This window comes from Platalea leucorodia (genome assembly GCF_965183815.1).
Source record: "Platalea leucorodia genome assembly, chromosome: 3".
In the NCBI taxonomy this organism is placed as follows: Eukaryota; Metazoa; Chordata; class Aves; order Pelecaniformes; family Threskiornithidae; genus Platalea; species Platalea leucorodia.
The window spans coordinates 47818226-47839577 of record NC_138825.1 but is presented as its reverse complement, the minus strand read 5'-3'; the positions used below and the strand labels follow the sequence as shown (position 1 = coordinate 47839577).

The 21352-nt window shown below is 43.2% G+C and overlaps 2 protein-coding genes across 7 annotated transcripts; one reads left to right on the top strand and one right to left on the bottom strand.

Moving 5' to 3' along the window:
- Positions 1-221: 221 nt before the first annotated feature.
- PSMB1 (proteasome 20S subunit beta 1) lies at positions 222-9010 on the bottom strand. 2 transcript variants are annotated; one of them, XM_082307613.1, is made up of 7 exons: positions 8815-9010; positions 7641-7748; positions 6098-6179; positions 5520-5649; positions 4193-4273; positions 3815-3921; positions 222-2388 (listed from the first exon to the last, which is right to left on the bottom strand). In XM_082307613.1, exons 1-7 carry the CDS (start codon positions 8913-8915, stop codon positions 2203-2205), a joined length of 795 nt encoding a protein of 264 aa, XP_082163739.1. In that variant the 5' UTR covers positions 8916-9010; the 3' UTR covers positions 222-2202. The 2 variants fall into 2 exon arrangements, with proteins under 2 accessions (XP_082163739.1, XP_082163740.1); XM_082307614.1 differs by lacking the exon at positions 4193-4273.
- A 162-nt stretch (positions 9011-9172) lies between these two features.
- On the top strand, positions 9173-20623 carry TBP (TATA-box binding protein). 5 transcript variants are annotated; one of them, XR_014227745.1, is made up of 9 exons: positions 9817-9889; positions 11675-11918; positions 12583-12914; positions 14294-14381; positions 16410-16501; positions 17705-17872; positions 18162-18256; positions 19196-19459; positions 20512-20623. XR_014227745.1 is itself a non-coding variant. In XM_082307609.1 (8 exons), the coding sequence occupies exons 2-8, from the start codon at positions 11865-11867 to the stop codon at positions 19273-19275; spliced, it is 909 nt and encodes a 302-aa protein (XP_082163735.1). In that variant the 5' UTR covers positions 9173-9303; positions 11675-11864; the 3' UTR covers positions 19276-20372. The 5 variants fall into 5 exon arrangements, 4 of the variants coding, with proteins under 4 accessions (XP_082163735.1, XP_082163732.1, XP_082163734.1 ...); XM_082307609.1 differs by lacking the exons at positions 9817-9889; positions 20512-20623 and adding an exon at positions 9173-9303 and having other exon boundaries at positions 19196-20372; XM_082307606.1 differs by lacking the exon at positions 20512-20623 and having other exon boundaries at positions 19196-20372.
- The last annotated feature ends 729 nt before the right edge of the window (positions 20624-21352 follow it).

Below are 21352 nucleotides of genomic sequence, written 5' to 3'. Positions count from 1 at the left end.
AACCTGAAAAGGATACAAAACGGCCACCCCATCTGCACAAGTGCTCCAACAGGAGAGCACCAACACACCGGGGCAGGAAAACGTGCATCCTCCGTACCGGCTGTTGTTTCTCTTCAAGATTGCAAATGAGACCTGAACACTCCAGTCACCTCGTATTTCTCCTGAAACAACTTACAGAGACAGGCCTAGATGCCTCAAACAAAAAAAAGTCATTCCCAAAATCTGTTGGACATGCATTTATTTTGGATGTAAAATTTACCCTTAAATATAAAAGCATCCAAATTTATTTATCTTTTTTTTTTAATTTAATCAGTGCAACTCTCCTACACGTGTGACATCCTGTAAGAACATTAAATTAATTCAGGTACAAATTAGATAGTTCCCCTTGTTTGTTGCCCTTCCCTTCACTGTTTGTATCTTGCGTACTGCACACAGACTTGTCCCAAAGGCAGGCATGTCAACGTGTTACCCTCAGCCGCTTTTCTTTGCACTTAAATACTATTCGGTTTCACTAGACTTCACCAACTCTGCATAAAGCCGTAACAATCTATGGTGAAACGCTTGAGCAGTTCAACAGAAATCTGGTATCGAAGATAGCCGAGCTTAAAGTGCTTTAATTGAATTTTGTAGAAGTAACAGAGCACGTATTTAATTTGGTATTGCTGATTTGTATGTTAAATATACACAAGCTTTCTGTTCTTAGGATTGTCGCACCCTGTGCGGTTTGCTCAGTACAGAACAGCATACAGCTACAGTCGCTCACACGACTAACCTTGCCCACTTAAGATGACTTTTGCAAATAACGTTAAACGTCCCATTAAGTTACCTGAACCCATCTGGAAGTCCTGACTTGTGCGACCAAGTGACTTCAGCCCCAGCGTTACTCAGACGGGGATGCTGTGCTCCTTCCCGATTGCCCCACCACCCAGGGACGAGCTCTTCCCTCCTTCCTCTGCCCAACAGTGGCACCCAGCGGCCAAGTGTTTCCAGGAACGCTTTGGGAAACGGCAACTGTTCCCAGTTCCCACTCACTGGATTTCCTCAACACAGCCAGAGTCAGTTTAAACGCACTCGCTGTTTGACTATCGAGGCTCAGAATGCTACCCACTATTTAAGCTGTCTGGAAAGCCTGCGACTGCCATCGCTGGTGAAGACGAGCCAGAGCCAAGAAAAATCCCCAGCACCTGAAATGCTGCACACAAGGCAGTCGGCCACCTCCAAACAGGAGACAAGGTTACTCTATGGTCAAACGCATCAACAAAATAGTTCTTAAAAAACAAGTATGCCACCTCGAGCAACACGATATTTCATATATCCTTTTCTAAATAGCTACAGACTGTGAAAGCGTTCCTGGGCAGGAGAAGATTATTTTGCCCTTGATGATGCAGCTCTGCTTTTCTAAAGGTCCCGGTACTCAAAACCAATTTCCAGGAGCGCTACGCAGCACGTCAGGCAAACAGTCTGTGCTTGATGCAGTTTCCCAAGAATCAAAAGCAGTAGTAGGGCTAACAAAGCCCCCAGACGCTAACAGGCATTCAGGAATCTCCATACTAAGTTATTTTCCATCAGCAGCCAGAAAGGGATGATGCTTCAGATTTTGGGCATTAACCAAACAGAAACACATAGAGATGAGCCCAGATGCAGAGTCCAAGACTAAACTCTGGAAGATTCCATTAAACATTCTCCCCTCCTGCACAGAGAAATGGGTTTAGGTGGCTTTCCAGTCTCTGTAAATAAGTACAGAGAGGTCAAACGCCACAAGACCATGTCAGAGAGAGAGAGAGAAAATAGGAAAAGCAAGCTATGAAGTGCAGAGAAAGTAGCACGAACACAACAAACGCTTTTCCCACTAAACCAAAGCTGAACTGAAAGCATTATCAGAAAAGTCCGTGAGCCTAAATTTTAATAAGTTTAAACTCCTCCATATTGTAGCATAAGGGATTGCGAGAAGGGGACTAAGCTGACACTGGAATTAGAGTGATCAATAGATTAAGGTGAGATGAACAAAACTGACTTACAACTCTCAGCCGCTTCCTTAGCATGAACTGCTCTGGTTTCTAAACCACACTATCACTTCTAACAAAGGTAGAAATTATTCAGCATTACAATAGTCGAACTTCTTGAAAAAATTTAATAAGACAAATGTCTTCATAATACAGGTACATTATACATCATAGATTACGTGTTTATCAGTGAACTGAATTAGTCTTTTCGTAACTGGACGCTTTCCTCTTTAATTCCATCTTTTGTGACAATGCAAATCTTAAGTGCATCCCCAGTGTACACATCTCTCTCAGCAGCAGAAATAAAGACATCTTTAACCAGCTGCAAAGCCTTCTCCAGGGTCAGAGGTACATGTTCCACGTTTTGCATGTTCTTGAAGCCAATCTAAGAAAAGACGGAAAAGCATTTTAAAGGAAGTATGATCCATCTAGCACGAAAGCTGTTTCAGTCTCTGCACTAGAAAGAGCAGATTTAGACAACTTAAAAAGAATAAAAAGTTGGTCTGTTTTAGAAACCCAAAGCTTGCAGAAATACTCCTCCACACAGTTGGCAGCTACATGATCAGAACTTTGCCAATGCTGATCCTCTCAGAGAAGTACCTAGAAGCAGACCCAGCGGACAGCCGGCATAGCTCCTCCCACCCATTCAGCACATACGAGATCGCAATGAACATTCAGATCCAAAGTGATTTAATTCTTCAGAAACCTCTCACTGGGTTAGCAGTACCAGAACTGCACACAAGCTTTTCTCTAGCCATTTTGTAGCTAGGAACATTTCTTAAAAGCAAATATTCCTAAATGTACCTAGAATTCAAAAATAACGGTCTATATGGGAGCATAACCAGTCCTATTAAATAGTGTATTTTAGCTGATAAGCTTAAGTGTCTGCTTAAGCACCAGAACTGGAAAAGGAGGGAAGAGTCACTTACTATGCCTCAAACTCATAAGTGATAAAAAGCAACTTATGACAACTTTGTTTCTGCAGAAGGTATTTTATTTTCTTCAGTTAAGAGTTCAAAACTAAGTCAAAGCTGAGAACCTGGAGTTATTTGAGGCAGGGAAGGAAAGATTCTATTCTTTTCTCAGCTAAGAACTAAGAGTGCTTATAGCTTTTTTAAGCACAAGAGTTGTGTTGACATCAGGCTCAACTGACTAAACAATACCAATGCCAGTATCAGAGAATAAAATGAGTAAAACATGCTTTGGTATTTCTCTCATTCAACAATTAACAGCTTCAATTAAATACGAAAATATTCTTCAAGAATTTTTAGACAGATTTAATTGAATAAGTTTCCAGCAGTTTTGTGTAAGAACATTCTTAGAAAATAGTGTTCAAGTTGTACAAAACTTAACACTTTCAAACAAGTATGTTAAGCGATAAAATGTATTATATACACCTACTAATTCTATCTTCTCAATTTAGTATTATTTCACGCTAAGTAACAGGCATATTTATGTTATCAGCTGGGGGGGGAGAGAGAAAAAGAAACCCCAACAGCTTCTATGGGAAACATAATTCCCCAATTAAAACATTTACCTGTACTTTAAAGAGGCATTCCACTGTTTGTAGCATATTAACAACCTGAACAGATTCTAAAGCAAAACTTTGATTTCTCCTGAGAAGGTAGAGCCACACAATTTATAAACGTATGGATTAACAATAATACATTTAAAACTTCTCTCAAAAGTAATATTCTGCAAAAGTCAAGCTACATTAATTTGAATGTCACAAATGTTTACTGGAATCATTAAAAAAAGAGAACAACAAACAAACAAACAAACAAAAAAAAAAAAAAAGAGAACTATTTTACCTGGTTATCAAGTAAGGGCTGCAGCATGGCACTTGCTGATCCACCTGCTTTGAAAGAATCTCTCTGGTATGAGCCCACTGGATCAAAGCTATATACTGCTCCCTTCCCTGAAGAAAAAAAAAAAAAAAGACGTATGTAATCACAATCCAGAAAGATTCTCAGTACAGACAAACATTTACATCAAAAACTAGCTCTCTCCGTAAGCAGTCTGTGGAGTACCAGAGAACCCAGCAAACCTTTACCAAATAATACTGCAGCATGTTCAGACAATGCTCTGTACAGCAGGCTCACTATGGTTGTGACCTGGTACTATATGCAAGGTTATTTTCAATATTTAAGCTATAACCATGCTCTAACAGACTTTTCTACGGTACTTACCACAGAAGAAGTGCTGATGCAGAATAATCAAAGCAGGAGAACGTGCTGGAGTGCAGTGCTGCACAAAGAGCTCTGCTGGTTCTAACGGCAGCACAGAGGCAGTTTAGCTACCATTCTTGAACAATACAGTTCTTGAACTACTCCAGAGAGAGTGCTTGGATGCCTCTGCATCGCCTTCCCGGCACCAGGGATGATGCTCTGGTCGCTTACACATTTCCCTCTGGAGTCAGGCCAGGTTGTGCAAAGCTTATTAGCTTGTGCCAGCATCAGAGATGCAGACACACTGTACCTCTGAAGCATCAGCATCGGATGAGGACAAACCAGCCAAAATGCAGCACCTGGCCAAGCTCATCCTTTCTGTTCAGACAGGCTGCAGTTAATTTAATAAACTGGCCATGCACTTGGCAGCACAGCACAGGTAGCTAAGCAGCCCCGAGAAAGGTAGCAGAGATCCAGAAAGTAACACTAAATCAGAACGAATCAATCTTGCTGCACCCAAATTAAGCCCATGCATGCAAACCTGCACTCTTGTTCTCATAAATTGCGACAGCACCCTGATAATCTGAGATTTACCATTATGCAGGGCAGACTAATCCCTTTCCAGACTTCAGATATCGCAGACATGTCTTAGCAAGACTGGGAAAGCAGTATAACTTAATGGTAACAACAAACTATGGGGAATGGTTGCAATTATCCAAACGAGACCACCTCTGAGCTCCTGCTCAAAGCCACAGAACACAGTATTTTAGCAACCCAACCAAATCATTGCACAAGAGCCCACTAAGTCCTGGAAGGGCTATACGTTAAACTACAGCTTCCATGTAGAAGTCATGATTTTCATTAGAGATTAGTTAACATTTTAAAATCTCTTTGTGGAAACCTGTCTCTGGAGTAAACCTTCGTATTTAATAACCTCTGCCACACTGACAGGCCAGAGTTATTTTACATGCAAGTTCACTCCTAACATCTCCCTTAAAGACACAATTAAGAATTCCAGCAAAGCTGTTATAAAGTGTTCCAGTCTAGAGTAAAGTATGAGAGGTAAGCAACGTTAGTGGACTTCACCTGTAATCAAATAATTATAACACAGTTTTTAGACTTTCAGACCTTCAGAAACGGAAGATCAAGTTAGCAGCGGAAACCAGGAAACAAGTCAGATGCGCAATATGCATTTGACCCGTGTTAAGTACTGTAATGCCTAAAAGTAGGTGTTAGGAATAGAAACACAAACTTTGTTATTCCATCAGTACACCCGAGATGTAAAAGGATAGCTATTCACCTACAGAAATTTAGCCCCTCTTTTCTTCTTTTTTGTTTAAAGTCTTACCTTCTTCATCAAGTCCACCAATTATGTTGTAAACGTAGTACGGAAAGAAACGTCGAGAATACAGAATTGTAGACAGCATTGCTGCAATAGCCCCAGTAGTCATGGTCTTGTTATTGGAATGCTTGTACATCTGCAAATGGTACCGCATGTCCAAGAAGAAAGTCAAACACTAAATTTTACGCTCCATCAGAATTATATTTTCTGTAACCTCACTACAGAAGCATCTGACGCTAAGCAAGATTATTAACTAGCATGATTACTGAAAAGACACTGGTCTAAAAGTAAAGCCTTCTTACAAGCCAAAAATTAACAATTCTCCAAAGTTTTGCAAAGAATAGATGTTGCTTCATTAACATTATCCTCCCCAGCTCTTCCATTCTTTAAATTTGTGATGTTACACCTAGTAAGAACACAGTGTCAATTTCCCCTTCCTGATCTTTCACTACCAATACAGCCATAGTTATGATACAAACACTTGAAGAAAACCAGCAAAAATTATATTTAAAACATATCATGTTATTGGTCTCAAATGTGATACTAAGAATATAAGTTTCTAAATACAGTAAGATAGTTGCTACCTTTAATCTGGCTTCAATGATTTTAGTAAGGGTAAGGCAGTCACCATGGAAACCACTGCATCCAATGACCGTTTGTTCTGTTCTGTAAAATGTAAAGTTTTGTTGTAATTTTAGATTTAGTATGAACTATAACACTTCCTTACACAGTAGATTATGAAAACACTACATGTTTTTTCAGTTTCTCTAACATTATCAGAAACAGCTGTCTAACATGTAGTAACAAATATTTTGTGTACAAAAGGTAACTGCAGCCTACATCCTGGACAGGACGCATTAAGTGCAGAACCACGCAGATGTCTTTCTTCAATCCACTGACTCCCACAGCAAAACTGACAAAAATAAATTCTTAATTTCTTCATGCACCCCTAACTCTAGCTATTACCATTCAGTCTTGCCAGTGGATCTGTTTTGAGATGGAGAGTCTGTTGCATTGTGTCACTCAGCCCCATTTTACTCCACCTGGGCAGAGGGCTGCGTTGAGACTGCGTGATGGCTATGTAGCGTTTATGCGGCAAGTGGTTTTCTGCGTGAGCACAACGGAAGTCACCTGGCTGCAGATGCACCGTAGAAGGTTAGCTCTTTACTCAGTTTCAAAACATTTCATGAACACTAACTGCAGGAATGCACGTTTGAAATTTAAATGCTAGTAAATTAGTGAGAGTCTACAACCGTTCACACACGCTTATAGACTAACACAAAGCAGTCATTCAGAAAACAATTTAAATCGAAATCTTCTCTCAGCCTGTCACTAGGATTACACAAAGCCATCATGTGCAGTATGCAGACTGTACCACAGTAATTTCCATTTGGACAGTATCAGAGAGTCAAAGATATAGTAAGGAGTCAGCCAGGAGAAACATAAGTTCATATGATCTTGTGTCATCAATTAAAAAAAAAAAAACAAAACATAAACAAAAAAACTGTTTACATAGCTGATGGCAGCCAGTAGGTAAGCACCTGTTACAGTCAAAAGAATGTAAACAATATGTATTTTTAAACCAAGGGGATGGTGAGTCAAGATAAGCATACAATAAGCATAAAAGTTCAATAATGGAACTACTGACAAGTTTACCTCTCCTAAAACAAACACCTCTTCGAAATGCCAGATGGCTGACTAGAGAGACACAGTACAACTGGCAGCAGTGGGCACACTTGCGTACCAACACCAGGTGTCCTGACAAAGCAGAATGAGTTACCACAGGATTAAGTTTTGCTACAGTTAAGACAAAAGTTCCTCTGATTATCCAGCCAAAAAAACACCTAGCTTACATTAAGCCCTGTATCATGCTAAAAATGTTCTGTTATTAGCTAACTTCAAGAGCATGCAACAAGAAATCTGGCTATATTTACAACATCACATGACATCTTGCATTACAGCAAGAGTCACCATGACTCCAAAATCAATTTCGTTCCTATCCTTTTTTTTTTTACTGAGAATTCTGCCTAAAGAAAGTGATAGATCATTCCAGGCAGTTGATCATTCCATGTTCATCAATATAAAAGATCTTTCATCTGTATCAATTCTTACAAGATCTGGACTTACAGTTTGTAGCATTTTGGACTGTCCCGGCAGTGAATTGCATAACCTTCACTCAGTCGTGTGTCAGAGGCAACGATACAGAAGTCTTCTCCAGCAATCGCCAACACAGTCCTTAAAGAAGAATATTTATACAATCGTGACTTTTAGCACAAGTATTTTCTTAGTGAACAGAGGAACAGACTAGATAGTAGTTCTATATCCAGACTCATGCTTTGTCAAGCATTTTATATTCCTTGCTATGTTTCCCACTATGCACATCCCTACGTGTGACTCAAGACTGGAAGAAGAAGATACTAGACACACTGAAGAAAATATATGTACACGATTCTCTACTTTGACTAAAAACTGTATGGAAACTCAGTTAAACAGAGTTTCTACACACTGCAAGAACCAGACTCAATGGACTAGCAATTTCAGATGCCTGCAAATGAAAGACTCACCCCTCCAAAACAGTTTGGCTCTCCAAGCAAAAACACTCCAGCCAAGTACTAAGCATCAGTATCATTATACTTAAACCATCATCACTTTTTTAATCTGATGTTATCCTATGTTATTTACTTCCAGATAGCTAGTTTCGTGATTGCCATATGTGTGCTACCATGAAGTAACAAACAGATTTCCTTTAAAAGGCAACTAGGCATTATAAAAAAAAATAAATCTAAATAACACGGTCCTGGCCAGATCCTGTCACCAACTCAGAGCAAGTGTCTGTAAAACATCACCTACCTTTAACAGTTATGACAAGGTAGCTTTCAACCCAGTTACAAGTTTAAAAGCTGGTAATATGACCATTACACGGGTTTCCTGAGTCACCATAAAGAAACAGCCCTGCGGGGAACGGAAGGTGCTTATTTTGATTCGTAAAAGTTCTGGGAGCCGGAGTGTGCCAAAAGCCACATGGACATGCAAGAACACCCCGAAGAGCTGCAGGGACCTGCGGGATGCTCAGCCCAAGGCAAGGCCGAGCCCAGGGCAAAGCCGACCCCTGCTCTCCCCCGTGCCGCCCCCCTTTCTCTACAAAGAGTCGCTCGCAAGGGGAGACAAACCCTCACAGAGTGTCGGGAGGAGGCAAGAGTAAGACGAGGAAAACCCAGCCCTACCGCCACTAGCCTCAGGGCCCCCTTCCCCGGGAAGAGGTTGCCTCAGCCCGCCCCACTCCCTGCCTGCGACTTCTCACCCTCCGTTGAAGGTGTAGGGCGAGAAGCGGTGCTGCATGGGCGCGCCGAGCTCGTAGCCCATCTCGGGCCTGGAGTCCGCGTAACCAGCGGTGGACAACATCCCGGCAGCCGAACTCGGTGCTGTCTCACGGCAAAATGGCGGCACCGGAGCCGGAAGTGGCGGTCCACCGCTCTAGGAGGGCAGCGGCGTCCTCGTCTCGTCTGCTCTGGAGGACGTCAAGGCCCGCACGGGCGGCGGGGGGCGCCCGCGGCCGTTGGGGGCGGCGGTCGGGTCACCACCGGCCCCTTCACCGGCCCGCTCCCCGCCGGCGGGCAGCCCGCGGGCTCTGCGGCTGCCTCTCCCCGCGGGGTCTTTCCCAGCCAGGGCTCGGCGGGTTCCCCCCGGCACGGCGCGCAGCGCCGGTTCGTGCCCGGTCCGAGCGCTGTCAGCCCCTGTCTTGTGAGCGCCTGGTCATGGAAGCAAGCGGGCTGATAGCGGCTGCGGTGAGGTGATCAAAGACCCCCCCTGTGCTGGAGCGGACGGGGAAACAAGGGGGAATGGCTGGGGCAGGGGTGCCCGGGGAGCAGGGAGAGCAGGGGATGCGTGTGGGCCTCTGCAGGCGCAGCGCGTCCCTGTGCTCGGGAAGAAGAGCTGCTGGTGCTGAAGAGCTGCGCACGGGGGGCAGCGAGCACCGCCACCCGGCGGCGCCGCAGCGAGGAGCCGGGGCGGCGATTTGTATAGTGAGAAAATGGGGGACAACTTTCCAGCACACGAGCCTGTGGCCAGGCCAGGCCAGGCCTGGCTCAGGAGCCGCAGGAGCCACGCGTGGCAGCGCTGGGCGCTGCTGGGGAACGAGGGCCGCCGCCCGCCTGGGCAAGGCGCCGGCCGGCCCCGCTCCTCAGGCTGGGGCTGGGGCTGGGGCTGGCAGGCCGGCCGCCTCCCCGCGCCCTCACTGAAGATGGCGGTGGGGCAGGCGGTGCGGGCGCGCGGCGGAAGTGACGCGCTCGGGACGCGCCGGCGGCGCGGGCGCGGGGCGCAGCTTGGCTCCGGCGGGCGCTGTGCGGCGGCGGCGGCGGCGGGAGCGGCAGGGGCAGGTACCGGTACCGTCCGCGCCGCGCCCGCCTTCCCCCCGCTCCCTCCCGGGGCCGCCGCACGCCGCGCTGCCCGGGGAGGGGACGACGGGAGCCAGCGCCAGCGGGGCCGCGATGGGCCTGGAGGGCGGGGGCGGTGCGCGGGGCCGGGCTCGCTCCGCACCTCCCCGTCGGCGCCGCCGCAGGGCCGGGGCCCTCCGGGCCGGCCTGAGCCGCGGGGGAAGCGGCGAGGGGCTCCCGCGGCGAGGAGGTGGCGGCCCGCCGCGCTCCGCGGGGCTCCGGCGCGTCTCGGGGGCGAGCGGCGGCCGTCGGTGCCGGGGGCGGGATGGCCGCGGGCCGCGGCGGTCGCCGCCTTCCCCGTGTGAGGGCGGGCGGGAAGGGGGGCGCGGCGGTGGCGCGGCCCTGCCGTCAGGGGCGGCTGCGCGCTGCTGGGGCCGGCCTCGGGGCGGGTGGGGGTCTGGGCGGCGCGGAGAAGCGGGAGGGGTCGCCTCACGCCGAAACTGGCTCTTTCCGAGCGCCCCCCCCGCCCCGAAAGGGGGCTCGGGGCCTTCTCCGGGTGTCCCTTGCCTCCGGGCTCTGTTGCCTCGACAAAAGCGTTCCCCGACGGTGGTAGTGGGGAGGCGAGCAAGCCGCGGTTAGATGGTTGCAAGATGGACCTCTGCGTCGGCGGTGGCCTGCCTGCGGGTTCTGGCGTGCCTGGTATCTAGACTTCCTACTAAACAGCTGGGCTGTCGAGGAGTTGGTTTTGTTTCTTCTGGGCTAATGTCTAGGCTTCTAATTTACCCCTGTCTCCAGGTTGTAAAACCTGGATGGATGCTCTTTGATACATTCGGTGAGATAATGTTGTCTTATCGTCACAGGAAAAAAAGCATGTCTTTTCAGCTGCAGTATAAATATTAATGTAATTCTGAGTTCTCATACGTCAAAAAAAAAAAAAAAAAAAAAAAGGCTGAATAGGCTTTCTTCAAATTTTGAGGTGGTCCGCTTCTGGCCTAAAAAGGACCTTGAGTGTTTCTGGGTAATAGATATCTAGTTAAGAAAGCTATAATTTAATGGAAAAATACTTGATATCAAGGTGTTACATTTAAATTCTCCACTTGTGTCGTTTATTTCCATAACACAGCAACAGAGGTATAGTTAAAAAAAAAAAAAAAAAAAAAAAAACAACAAAAAAACACCTGCATACATTTCACTTGTGTACCTGAAATTGGCTTTCACGTATTTCTTTTTTTCTCATAAAGCACGTGTCATTGTTTGAAATGTGTTAGTGCTTTATTTTACGGAAGTGGATGGAAGAGTATTACCTAATTCTGATTTGACCAGAGATACTTTTCACATAGAAGAAAAAATATTTTTGGAAGCCCAAGCCTTAAAATGGCCAGGAAGAGATTTACAAGCAATGTGTCAGTAAACTTGTCAGTTAGTAGTCAGTGGAGTTCAATTCTAAAAAAATTAGTGCTTTTCTAGCTAAAGCAAAGCTTGGAGTAGAATGAGCATTAGCAGCTTTAGTTGTTTGTGCAGCAGGGTTTGGTTAGATAGAGGCCTGCTCGTGTGAGTCAGGTTACCGGCCGGGGGCTTCAACAGAAGCGCGCTGCAAAGGTTGCATAGAGTGTGCCTGAAAAAGGTTATTTTTATGGATTGTGCGTGTGTGCGCGCGCACATGTGTGTGAATGTTCTCATATATATATTTGTATGTGGGTGTCTCTTATCTAGCTCAGCAGCTGATAGGTTTGCTTTTGGTTTTGTTTTTAGATATTGTTCTCAAGATACTACTTTTTCTCTTTTCAGGCTTTGATTAGTATATTAGACTCATAAGACGCATTGCTCTGGAGCTGATGTTTTCCTAACACTTTCAGCTTGGCTTAAAAAGCTACTTTGCTGGAATGTTTTAAATGGTTAAAAACCCTCTAGGGTTTGAAGTTAATTTAAACTAATTGAAGGAAATACTTCTGGCCTCACCAAAGAAATAACTGGAATCATGGATCAGAACAACAGCTTACCACCCTACGCTCAAGGCTTAGCCTCCCCTCAGGTAAAAACAAATGATTTAATATGCAACTGTGATCTGAATTTCTGTGTGAAACTGTTGTCCATTTCTTGCAAGTAACTTCAGATTTTTTGTTCGCAGATCTGAAAAATTCTGCTAGGTGTAGAATAATAGTAGTATGAAGCACAATTTTAAAACCATCAATTTGTATATCCAGAGGTATAAGAAACATGCAGATATATGGGATTTCTTTAAGTTGAAATATAACTGATAAGTTGGAAATATTAATTTAATTTTGGTGGTTGCCCTTTAAACTAGCTTATACATAATAGACTGTCGTTGTGCTATGAACGCATTTGGTACAATGAGCACAGTCTTTGTTCAAACAATTGCAAGTTAAATTGTGGGTCAAAGTTGAGACATACTTGCAAGGTAGTGTGAAAGCTTATTAGCATCCCTGGCTGGAGATGAACAGCGGCAGAACTGACGGATCCCTAGAGATAATATTTTATTTTATTTTATTTTATTTTATAGAAGAACTGCATTTCCAAGGGCTTTCTGTTTTTAGTGAGTTACTGCTATATGTCTCGGGTTTGATATGATCAACTTACATTGATTTATTTTTAGACTCCTCCTGAAAACCTTTTCTCTTAAAAACAAAATGGAGTCAACAGGATCTGTGGCTTCTGTTTCGTGCTTTCTTCTGCAGGGTGCAATGACTCCAGGAATTCCAATTTTTAGCCCAATGATGCCATACGGCACAGGATTGACACCACAGCCTGTCCAGAGCACCAACAGTCTGTCCATCCTAGAGGAACAGCAGCGGCAGCAGCAGCAGCAACAAGCAGCGCAGCAATCTACATCACAGCAAGCGACGCAGGGAACATCTGGTCAAACTCCCCAGCTCTTCCACTCACAGACTCTTACCACAGCCCCTTTGCCGGGAACCACACCTCTGTATCCCTCTCCAATGACTCCGATGACTCCAATAACTCCCGCAACACCGGCATCTGAGAGCTCTGGGATAGTGCCACAGCTGCAGTGAGTGTCCCATGTGTTAGTGCAGCATGTCCTTTCTCAGATAGCACTTTAAAGACTTAGGATCAAAGCCACATCAGGAACTGAGTACCGCATTTTGGTGGAAAGGGAGGTCCTGAGAATTTATGGGTCTCCTCTAGCGATATGAGTAATTTTTGCCTTTATTTTTAGCTTAGCTTCATTACTAACCCGCTTAGTAATATAAACAGTTTCTTAGTGATTTATCAACCATACATCTTTTAAGCATACCAGTGGAGGATGTTATATATGTCTTCATTTAGCACCATTGTAACTTTTAACTCTGTGCACTTCAGGAGTGCATCATGCTTTAGCTATAAAGTAGTCTGGGTTGGTAATCTGGTATTTCAAAATATGTATACCTTGAAACACATTCTCATTTGTAATTTACTGGGTCCTTGTAACCTGTTCGCAGTAAAGCAAATAGCTCCACTTCACTATGTGTAGAATTTTGTTAGTGAGGTATTAAAGCAGAATACAGGAACTGTCACAGCTGAAAGGGAATTAGAAGGGTAGAGGGGAAGAAACTAGCTGCTAGCCTAGGAGCTAGAGCTTTGTTGTACTTAATATTCCATGTTCCCTTTTCTAATCCGTGACTAGAGCTGAGTTTGTCATAAGGGGGGAAAAAAACCTAGAACTAGTTCTAGGCTTAGGTATGAAAGTATTTTCACCAAACTTTAGTTTTAAAGAGGCTTTTACAGCAATTTCCAGAAGGTCCAAAGAGAAGTGGTTGATAACGTGAATTTTGCACTGAAAGAGTAGTTCCTCATATTTCTTTTTTTTTTTTTTTTTTCCATTGAGGCCCTTCGTATTTCAGGGTTTTCCCAGAAAACAGATTTCCAAGGAAATTTTGCATCTAGGAACTTCTCTTAAACTTTCTAGAGACCTGCTTTCCTGTCGCCTGGCAGTGGGTTTACCTCCTGAGTCATTCCCACTTAGTCCTGCACCTCTTCTTCCTCCTTGAAGGGCATACCAAGGAAAATTTCAGATGGTACTCTTGATCCCTCATTTTCTCCTGTCTCCAGCAGCTTCCCTGATTGTGGTGGGGGCTCTCAGCATCAAGGGTTTTTCCTGCCAAACTGAAATAGAGATTCTTCTCATGAGATACCTTTCATAATAGCTGGCAGATAAGGACGAACCAGTAATCATGCCTTCGGAGCTACTGCCCTACAGAAGGAGGTTCCTGAGCCAAAACACTGCTCAGTGCTCCTGTCAGTAGGAAAGATGTCATTTAAACTCACTTCGAGAAACAAATTTAAAAGAAAAACACAAAAAAACCAAAATTAATCAAGCATAGTTAAAAATGAGGAAGATGCAAAAATTCTATATTGTCTTTTTAATGTATTTCTCTAAACTATCTTCAGGAATATTGTGTCCACGGTGAATCTTGGTTGCAAACTTGACCTAAAAACTATTGCGCTTCGTGCCCGAAATGCTGAATATAATCCTAAGGTAAGAGAAATGTATTGGAGTTCATACTATAACAGATATGGCAAAGGCACAGGTTATGGGTATAGTTTGCTGAAATAGATTGAAAAACCTTCCTACTACAGATGCAGTTTTATAACTGCAGTTAAAAAAGAAATCTTTAATAAACTTAGAACATTCTGTCAAACAGTAAAAAGCATTTTTATACTGATGTAGCTGTGTTTTACAGCAGGTCGTAATTTGGTAGATTTAGGAAGAACACATGACGTTTAGAAGAACCTAACCAACAGTGTAATACACTGGCAAAGTTGTTTGTTGTAGAGCTGGCCTCTGCTGCTGTTCGTCTGGGCACCTTAGTTCATAATGCTCGGAAAGTTCCTTTTTCATATTGCTGTGAAATGTCTGATGATGAAGTCTCGTTCCCTGTCTCCCAACAAGGAGAAAGAAAGGAAGGAAGAATTCAGCTCCTGGGCTCCTGCCAGAGCCACGGTTTTTCTGTATGCGCTGTGGCTTCCTTCACCTGGCTGCTCCCCTGCAATTCTTGTGGTCGCAGCGCAGCCACTGGGTTTTTACAGTGTCGCTTCCCCTCTGAGCTCCCTTCCTACGTGTTGTCCCGCAGCACTCCCACCATCTCCGTGCTCCCGATGGCTAGGTTTGGTGGAACAGCAAAATGAAATTGATTTTTTTATTTTTCATGTCGACTTATAAGTTGCCCACTGCTTCTAAATACCAGTTTGTTAAACCGTGGGATTTTTTTTTTTAGCTCAGGAAACTTTGAACAACAGCAGAGGACCTGGAGCGTTGAATCAAGAAAATTGTGTCGCTTCATTTTTCATTCGGGTGGCTCCTCTTGGGAATGTTATCTTTGCAACCACAGTAGTTGGACACTATTTCTAATAAACGTTTAGATGTTGTGTAGTTGAATTGACTGGCCTTGGGAAGGCTTCCGTTCTTCTAGGGTGTGGGGTTTTTTTGTTGTTTTAATATTTGGGATTTTGCTACAGTTTACCTGAACTCTGCTCTCAAAGCTTAAAGCAGGCATGCAGGCGTTATGTGATAAATAACTGTTACTGTAAGCTTATAGCAGTGATGCTGTTACATAATTGCATGTGAGTAAGATACTGGTGCAGCAGCAATTTGAGCATGCCACGGTAGCTCTTTAAGGTAGGGGTAGGTGGCTGTGTAAAACTTGTAGGCTAGAAAAATCAATACGAAATGCTGTTTTCCACAGTGGAGAGAAAGAAGGGTTATGTAACACACTCCTGACTTTTAGTCAGTGCATTCATCTATCAACGAAAGATGTTGCTCGGCTGTATTATTTAAGCCATAGTTTGACAAACGTGCTGTTGGGTAACCCACGCTACTGCCTTGGTTATGTCAGCAGAACAGCTTATGGGACTGCATGGTGAGCTGGTCCGAGTTAAATATAGCAGGAAAACAGGGGTTTGTGTGTGTGCATATGCCTACATCAGTTTGCAGTATCTCTTGCTTCAAAGAGTTTGAGATTATTTGGCAATGCAGGCAGAGATGTTACAGTACTTAGAATAAAAAGCTAGAGCTAACCGAGCTGCTGTGTTCTACTCTGGTAGTTGAGGTGACTTCTGTTTACACAGAACTTTGATCTCCAGCTGTTCTGTTTGCTGATATTCTAACACTGTCCAATTTTTAAAGACAGAAAAAAAAATCATAAAATATTTGCAGACAGATAGTCTTCCATCCTGCTTATAACGGATCAAATTTCAAGACCTGTGGAGGAATTTTTTTAATTTATTTATTTTTAAGATTGTCTCTGTAGCAAATGTTAGCATTATTTGTATGTTGCATATACAGTAATGAGATGAGCTTAGTAAAATAGGAATGCAATGGTAAACGTCCTTCCTGTCTGACTCTACCTTTCAGTGTGGTTTTTTGAAGCTACTTATGATTTAAGCATTTTAAGTAAATTTTGAGTGATCCATAAGTATGTTTGAACTTAGTATTTCTTTGCAAATTCGGTTTTAATGTAATGATTACAGCAATATATCACTAATAGCCTCACCGCTCACATTTCAGCGTTTTGCTGCTGTTATTATGAGAATAAGAGAACCGCGTACTACTGCACTTATATTCAGCTCTGGAAAAATGGTGTGCACAGGAGCAAAAAGGTATGTTTAGGCATTACAAGCAAACTAATTCAGGCTGTCTTTTCTCTTGTACCATGATGGTTTAGCAGTACCATTATTTGTATACAGTATTTTTATATATACAACAAAGCCCTACAGGTGCAACTAAGGTTGCTTCCCAATTATTTCCAATAGACTAATACACGTGTCTTCACAAAATGTCTTTTCACGACTGAAAGGACTTCCCTGCGAAGGGGGAAATGGTAGTTCTGTTTCTGAAGCTCTTTCATACAGTCTGATCAACTGGTTTCCAGAGGCTATTATATTAACTTTTTTTGGCTTTGCTTTTTTTTTTTTTTTTTTAATAATAATTACAAATTTCAATGACTATGCACTGGAACTGTGTAAACTGTAGAGGCGGTGGCAGAGGAAGAGTGATTTTATATTTGAATAGTTTCATTCTTCACAGGCCAAGAGCTCCAAGTCTCCGGTCCCTGTAGTCTGATCTGTTCCTAACATGATCATTGAAGCATAAGAATTGAAAACTAAGCATAAGTTTAACTGCAGTGGGCAGGAGAGAAATTCTGCTCTGAAGAAGCCTGTTAGGAATCCAGAAGGAATAAGCTAATGAGCAGAGATGAATGAATAGAGCTGTACAGGAAACGCTTTCTTTGCCTGGTGACGCTTGGAGTTCAGGTTGTCTTGCTCTGTGTTAGGAGCAACCAGATCCTCAGCTGGTTACAAAACTGAAGCAAACCGAGTTCTGCAGCAGCCTGTAAGGCTGTGCAGTTGTGTGAAACCCAGGTTTGAATGCCTGGGCTGAATCAAGCAGAGGATTTTGGCAGTTGACAGATTTTTATAGAAATATGCATTTTCTAGCAGTAGTAGTTCAAAGTTGTTCTACACTGAAAACTTAAGTAACAGGTTTCGTGTCTCATTAGAGGGACTCAGGGTGATATTTTAAGAGTGTGGAATATGTGGATTTGTAATTTACTGTTTTCTGCCTCACGAACGACGAGTATAACATTAATGGTGTTCAGGATCCTAGTGCCAAAATTAGCACGCAAACCAGTGCTAGTTGTTAATTTGGGTTGTAAAAATTTTGCGTGTGACCTTCCCCCCCCCCCCCCCCCCCCGCCCCAACACAGACAGTTTTTTCCCAATTAAATATTTGTGGTTTAATGCTATTTGCTTCAAGTAATACTTAACTGAGGAAATAATATGTATATCCCTTTCTCACTTCAGTGAGGAGCAATCCAGACTGGCAGCAAGGAAGTATGCAAGAGTTGTTCAGAAACTCGGTTTTCCTGCAAAATTTTTGGATTTTAAAATTCAGAACATGGTGGGCAGCTGTGATGTGAAATTTCCCATCAGATTAGAAGGATTGGTACTCACACACCAGCAGTTCAGCAGGTAAAAAAAGGCTCGCTTCTGTTTCATCCTTGCTGCATATTGACTAGCTTAGGGAGTGACATCTGTTTAGATTATTCCCTTGCACCAGAGGGAAACCTGCATCTTTGTTCCCATCCCTGCTCTGCCTCGGGTGTAACTGAGGTTGCCCAATATGAACCCATCAAAGTGATCTTCTCTGCTACTTTCCAAATTTCAGCGAGGCCTACATCTGCTCTGCAGTCCTGCAGATGAAAGACCGGAACGTGCGTCTGCAAGCATGTTCAAACACTGTCACTCTCTTCTCTTACAGCTACGAGCCCGAATTGTTTCCTGGCTTAATCTACAGAATGATCAAGCCAAGAATTGTTCTCCTTATTTTTGTTTCTGGAAAAGTGGTTTTAACTGGTAAGTGAAGACAGTATCTTACTCCAGTAGGTTAGATTTAGACTGTATTACAGAGAACACACAATGATACCAGAGGTATGTAATTTGCGAGGCGTTTTCCTTTGGAGAAGACAGTACTGAGAAAGAACAGATAGTACAGCATTCTGTGGGTGAGAACGCACAAAGCAAACCACACGTTTGGCTAAATCCATGTAAGCAATGATCACGAATCCTAATCAAGTATGCAGGTGCCCAGAAAGCTGTAGGAGCGCAGGTAGCGTTTCTGGCAAAATCTGAAAGTCTCTTTCTGGGTGCTGGGTCTGTGTGACTGAGCTAACTGTTCTTTGACAGCTTGGCTGGAGGCTGCTGCCATTCTCCTTTGATAGAGCAGCCAAAGAATGGGAGGTACCCGAGCTCTAGGACTGCCTCAACCTCGGGCACTCCACCTGCACCCTTCCTTTTCCCCTCGTGCTGAGTCTTACTGCGGAGAAAAAAACCTACAAGACTCGCAGACAAAAGGAGCAGCACATCCCCGCGGTGTGGCAAGTGGTGGGCCTCTGCAGCGGTCTCCGCTGCCAGACCGTGCTCCCCACATGTTCACGCTCTCAAAAAAGCTCCACCGGTTAGGCCTTTCTGCAGAAACGTCCTCTAGGGCTGTGCTTTGTAGTTGGGTCTCCTGCGGAAATTACGTGTAGAAAAATCCCATTTGCAAGTATAGCATAAGCACAAAGATGCTAATTGAAGTTTTGCCAGTTATCAGAAGAAACAGTGATAAGGCTGGTAACGTACGCTCTAGATGAAATGAGTATCTTAAAAAAAAAAAAAATTTGTAAAAATGGGAATTTATGGATATACATAAGTTTATATTATATAGAGTTGCATTCAAATAAACATTCTAAAGGCTAAAATTAAGTATTTGGCAGAAGGTACAAACTAACTTAATTTCCTCTCTTTTTCTAGGTGCTAAAGTACGAGCAGAAATCTATGAAGCATTTGAAAACATCTATCCTATTTTAAAGGGATTCAGAAAGACAACGTAACAGTTTCTACATCTGTCGGAGAAACCGGGGGGATATTTTAAAAGGTATTGCGTACGGCACAGCAGTAACAAGAGATGGACTTCAGTGAAACTGCAACACCAGGACTTGGACTATTTCCCAGTTAGTGCCTACTTCCCTGATGCTCAAGGGGAACTGTATTGTTGATTACGTCTACTGAGTTACTGTGAGTTGCTTTACAGGGCTGTTCCTGGAGCAGTCCCTCCAAGTTTTATTTATATTCTAGCTTTTAAATAGTTCTAATGCCAGTTCTATTAATAGAAAATCCGTAAGTTGGTTTAAAAGACAAACGCAACTGTGTCACTCAGTGTATAAACCACTTAAATTGCCATGTATATATGTTTTAACTTCCTTCCATAAGACCATGGTTTTTATAATTTTCAGAACTTCAGCTTTTAAATTTTTTCAATTTTAGATTTCTTTGGTGCCAGACACATTCCCTCTTTCCAGTATTAAGCAAGACAGAATAAATTTATTAATGAAAATGGCTCACTGTACATATATATATAATATATACCTTCCTTCTCTTTCCTCCTTCAGCTCCACATGTACAATAAACCCTGTTTATACAATTATGGGAACTGTCTTAATGAATTTTAAAATTACCCAGCTGATAGAGTGAAATACATTGAAAACTTCTTTTTAATTTAATCTGGATTTTTCAATAGCACATGCACTACTGTAAGTGACGTGTCGTTTTGAGAGCATCTTAACCATGCTCTGGCTTGCTTACCAGCAGCCATATCCTTGGCAACGTCTAGCTTGAGTATTTCTAGTCTGTTAAAGCAAGAGAGATGCCTGGTTAAGGAAGTTTGTGTTCAGGTGTGTGTTGCCTCATGTTCAACAGATGGGATTTATGCAAGTCTTAAATAACTACACTTGACTGAATTGGAACAAGAGATCCCTGCTTAGCTTCTAGAATTTCTTTAAATTACTACTTTTGTATTTTACCAACTATGACAGTCTCACTATAGTAGCGTTCCTGTAAAATGTCAAAGCCCTTCCAACTAGAGTCAGTATGTACATAATCTTCCCTCTGAACTGTGCTTGAAGCTTAACGGGCTGAGAACTAAAAATAAACTTTTTTTTCTCCAGTAAATTTTCAGTAATAGTAACCTCCTTTCTATGGCTTGCACGTTCTTTCAAACAGCTTTTATCTAAAACTAACCCCAATGCAACCGTGGTCTCTTTGTTGACTGAGTTGGTGTTTCATTCCAGACAAAATGAAGTTTTGGCTGGCTTTGCTACTACTCCGTTTGCAAATCCTGAGTGACCTTAATCCTTAGTCTTCTCTACTCCCTCCATAGTGGCATATAATGGTGTTTCTCCAGGCGTTTTAATAATTGGTTTCATGGATCTTATCCGAAAGCTGCTGTTTAATAAGGTAGCCTTGCCAGGGTAAGTTCAAGGTACCCAAACACTGCATTGCCTTCAGTGCCACACAACTCTGTGCTGTGAGCTAATGAACACTCCCGAGTGCTCTTGAACATAACTCTGTGACTGTCCGTGCTTTTGTAGGACCGTGAACTATTACCAACTTACCTGCAAAACTCTTAACTCTGCAGGAAAGCTTGGAGCCTTAAGTAACTGTGGGATGGCTTTCAAGCAAATCAGTGAAGCTGTACTACAATGACTTAAAATACTGTTTGCTGTTCCGTGACATGTACCAAGGCTTAAAACTACCCTTTCAGAAATTAAGTTCTGTGATGACCAAACAGCTTATACGTAAAGCATTCCCTGCCTGCTCATTTGAGTATTTCCAACATCTAAATTAATACAAAACAAACCCCAACAGTGGGCTTAGGGCTTTCAAAAAATCACCTTCAGAATCACTAGTAAGCAGACATGAATGGTTTGAGCAGGATAAGGGAACATGCAGCTGAAGTAAATTCTGTACTGAGACACCAAAAGAAAAAAAGCAGCCTTATCTTTTCTGCAGCTGTAGCTATAGCCACAGGAGTAGTTAAGCAACTACCACAGTAAATTCAGCATTATGGTTTCACTTCTCTCCTGCCTCAGCTATGTGGCAGTCAAATATCAGAAGAATCCCTGCAGAAGG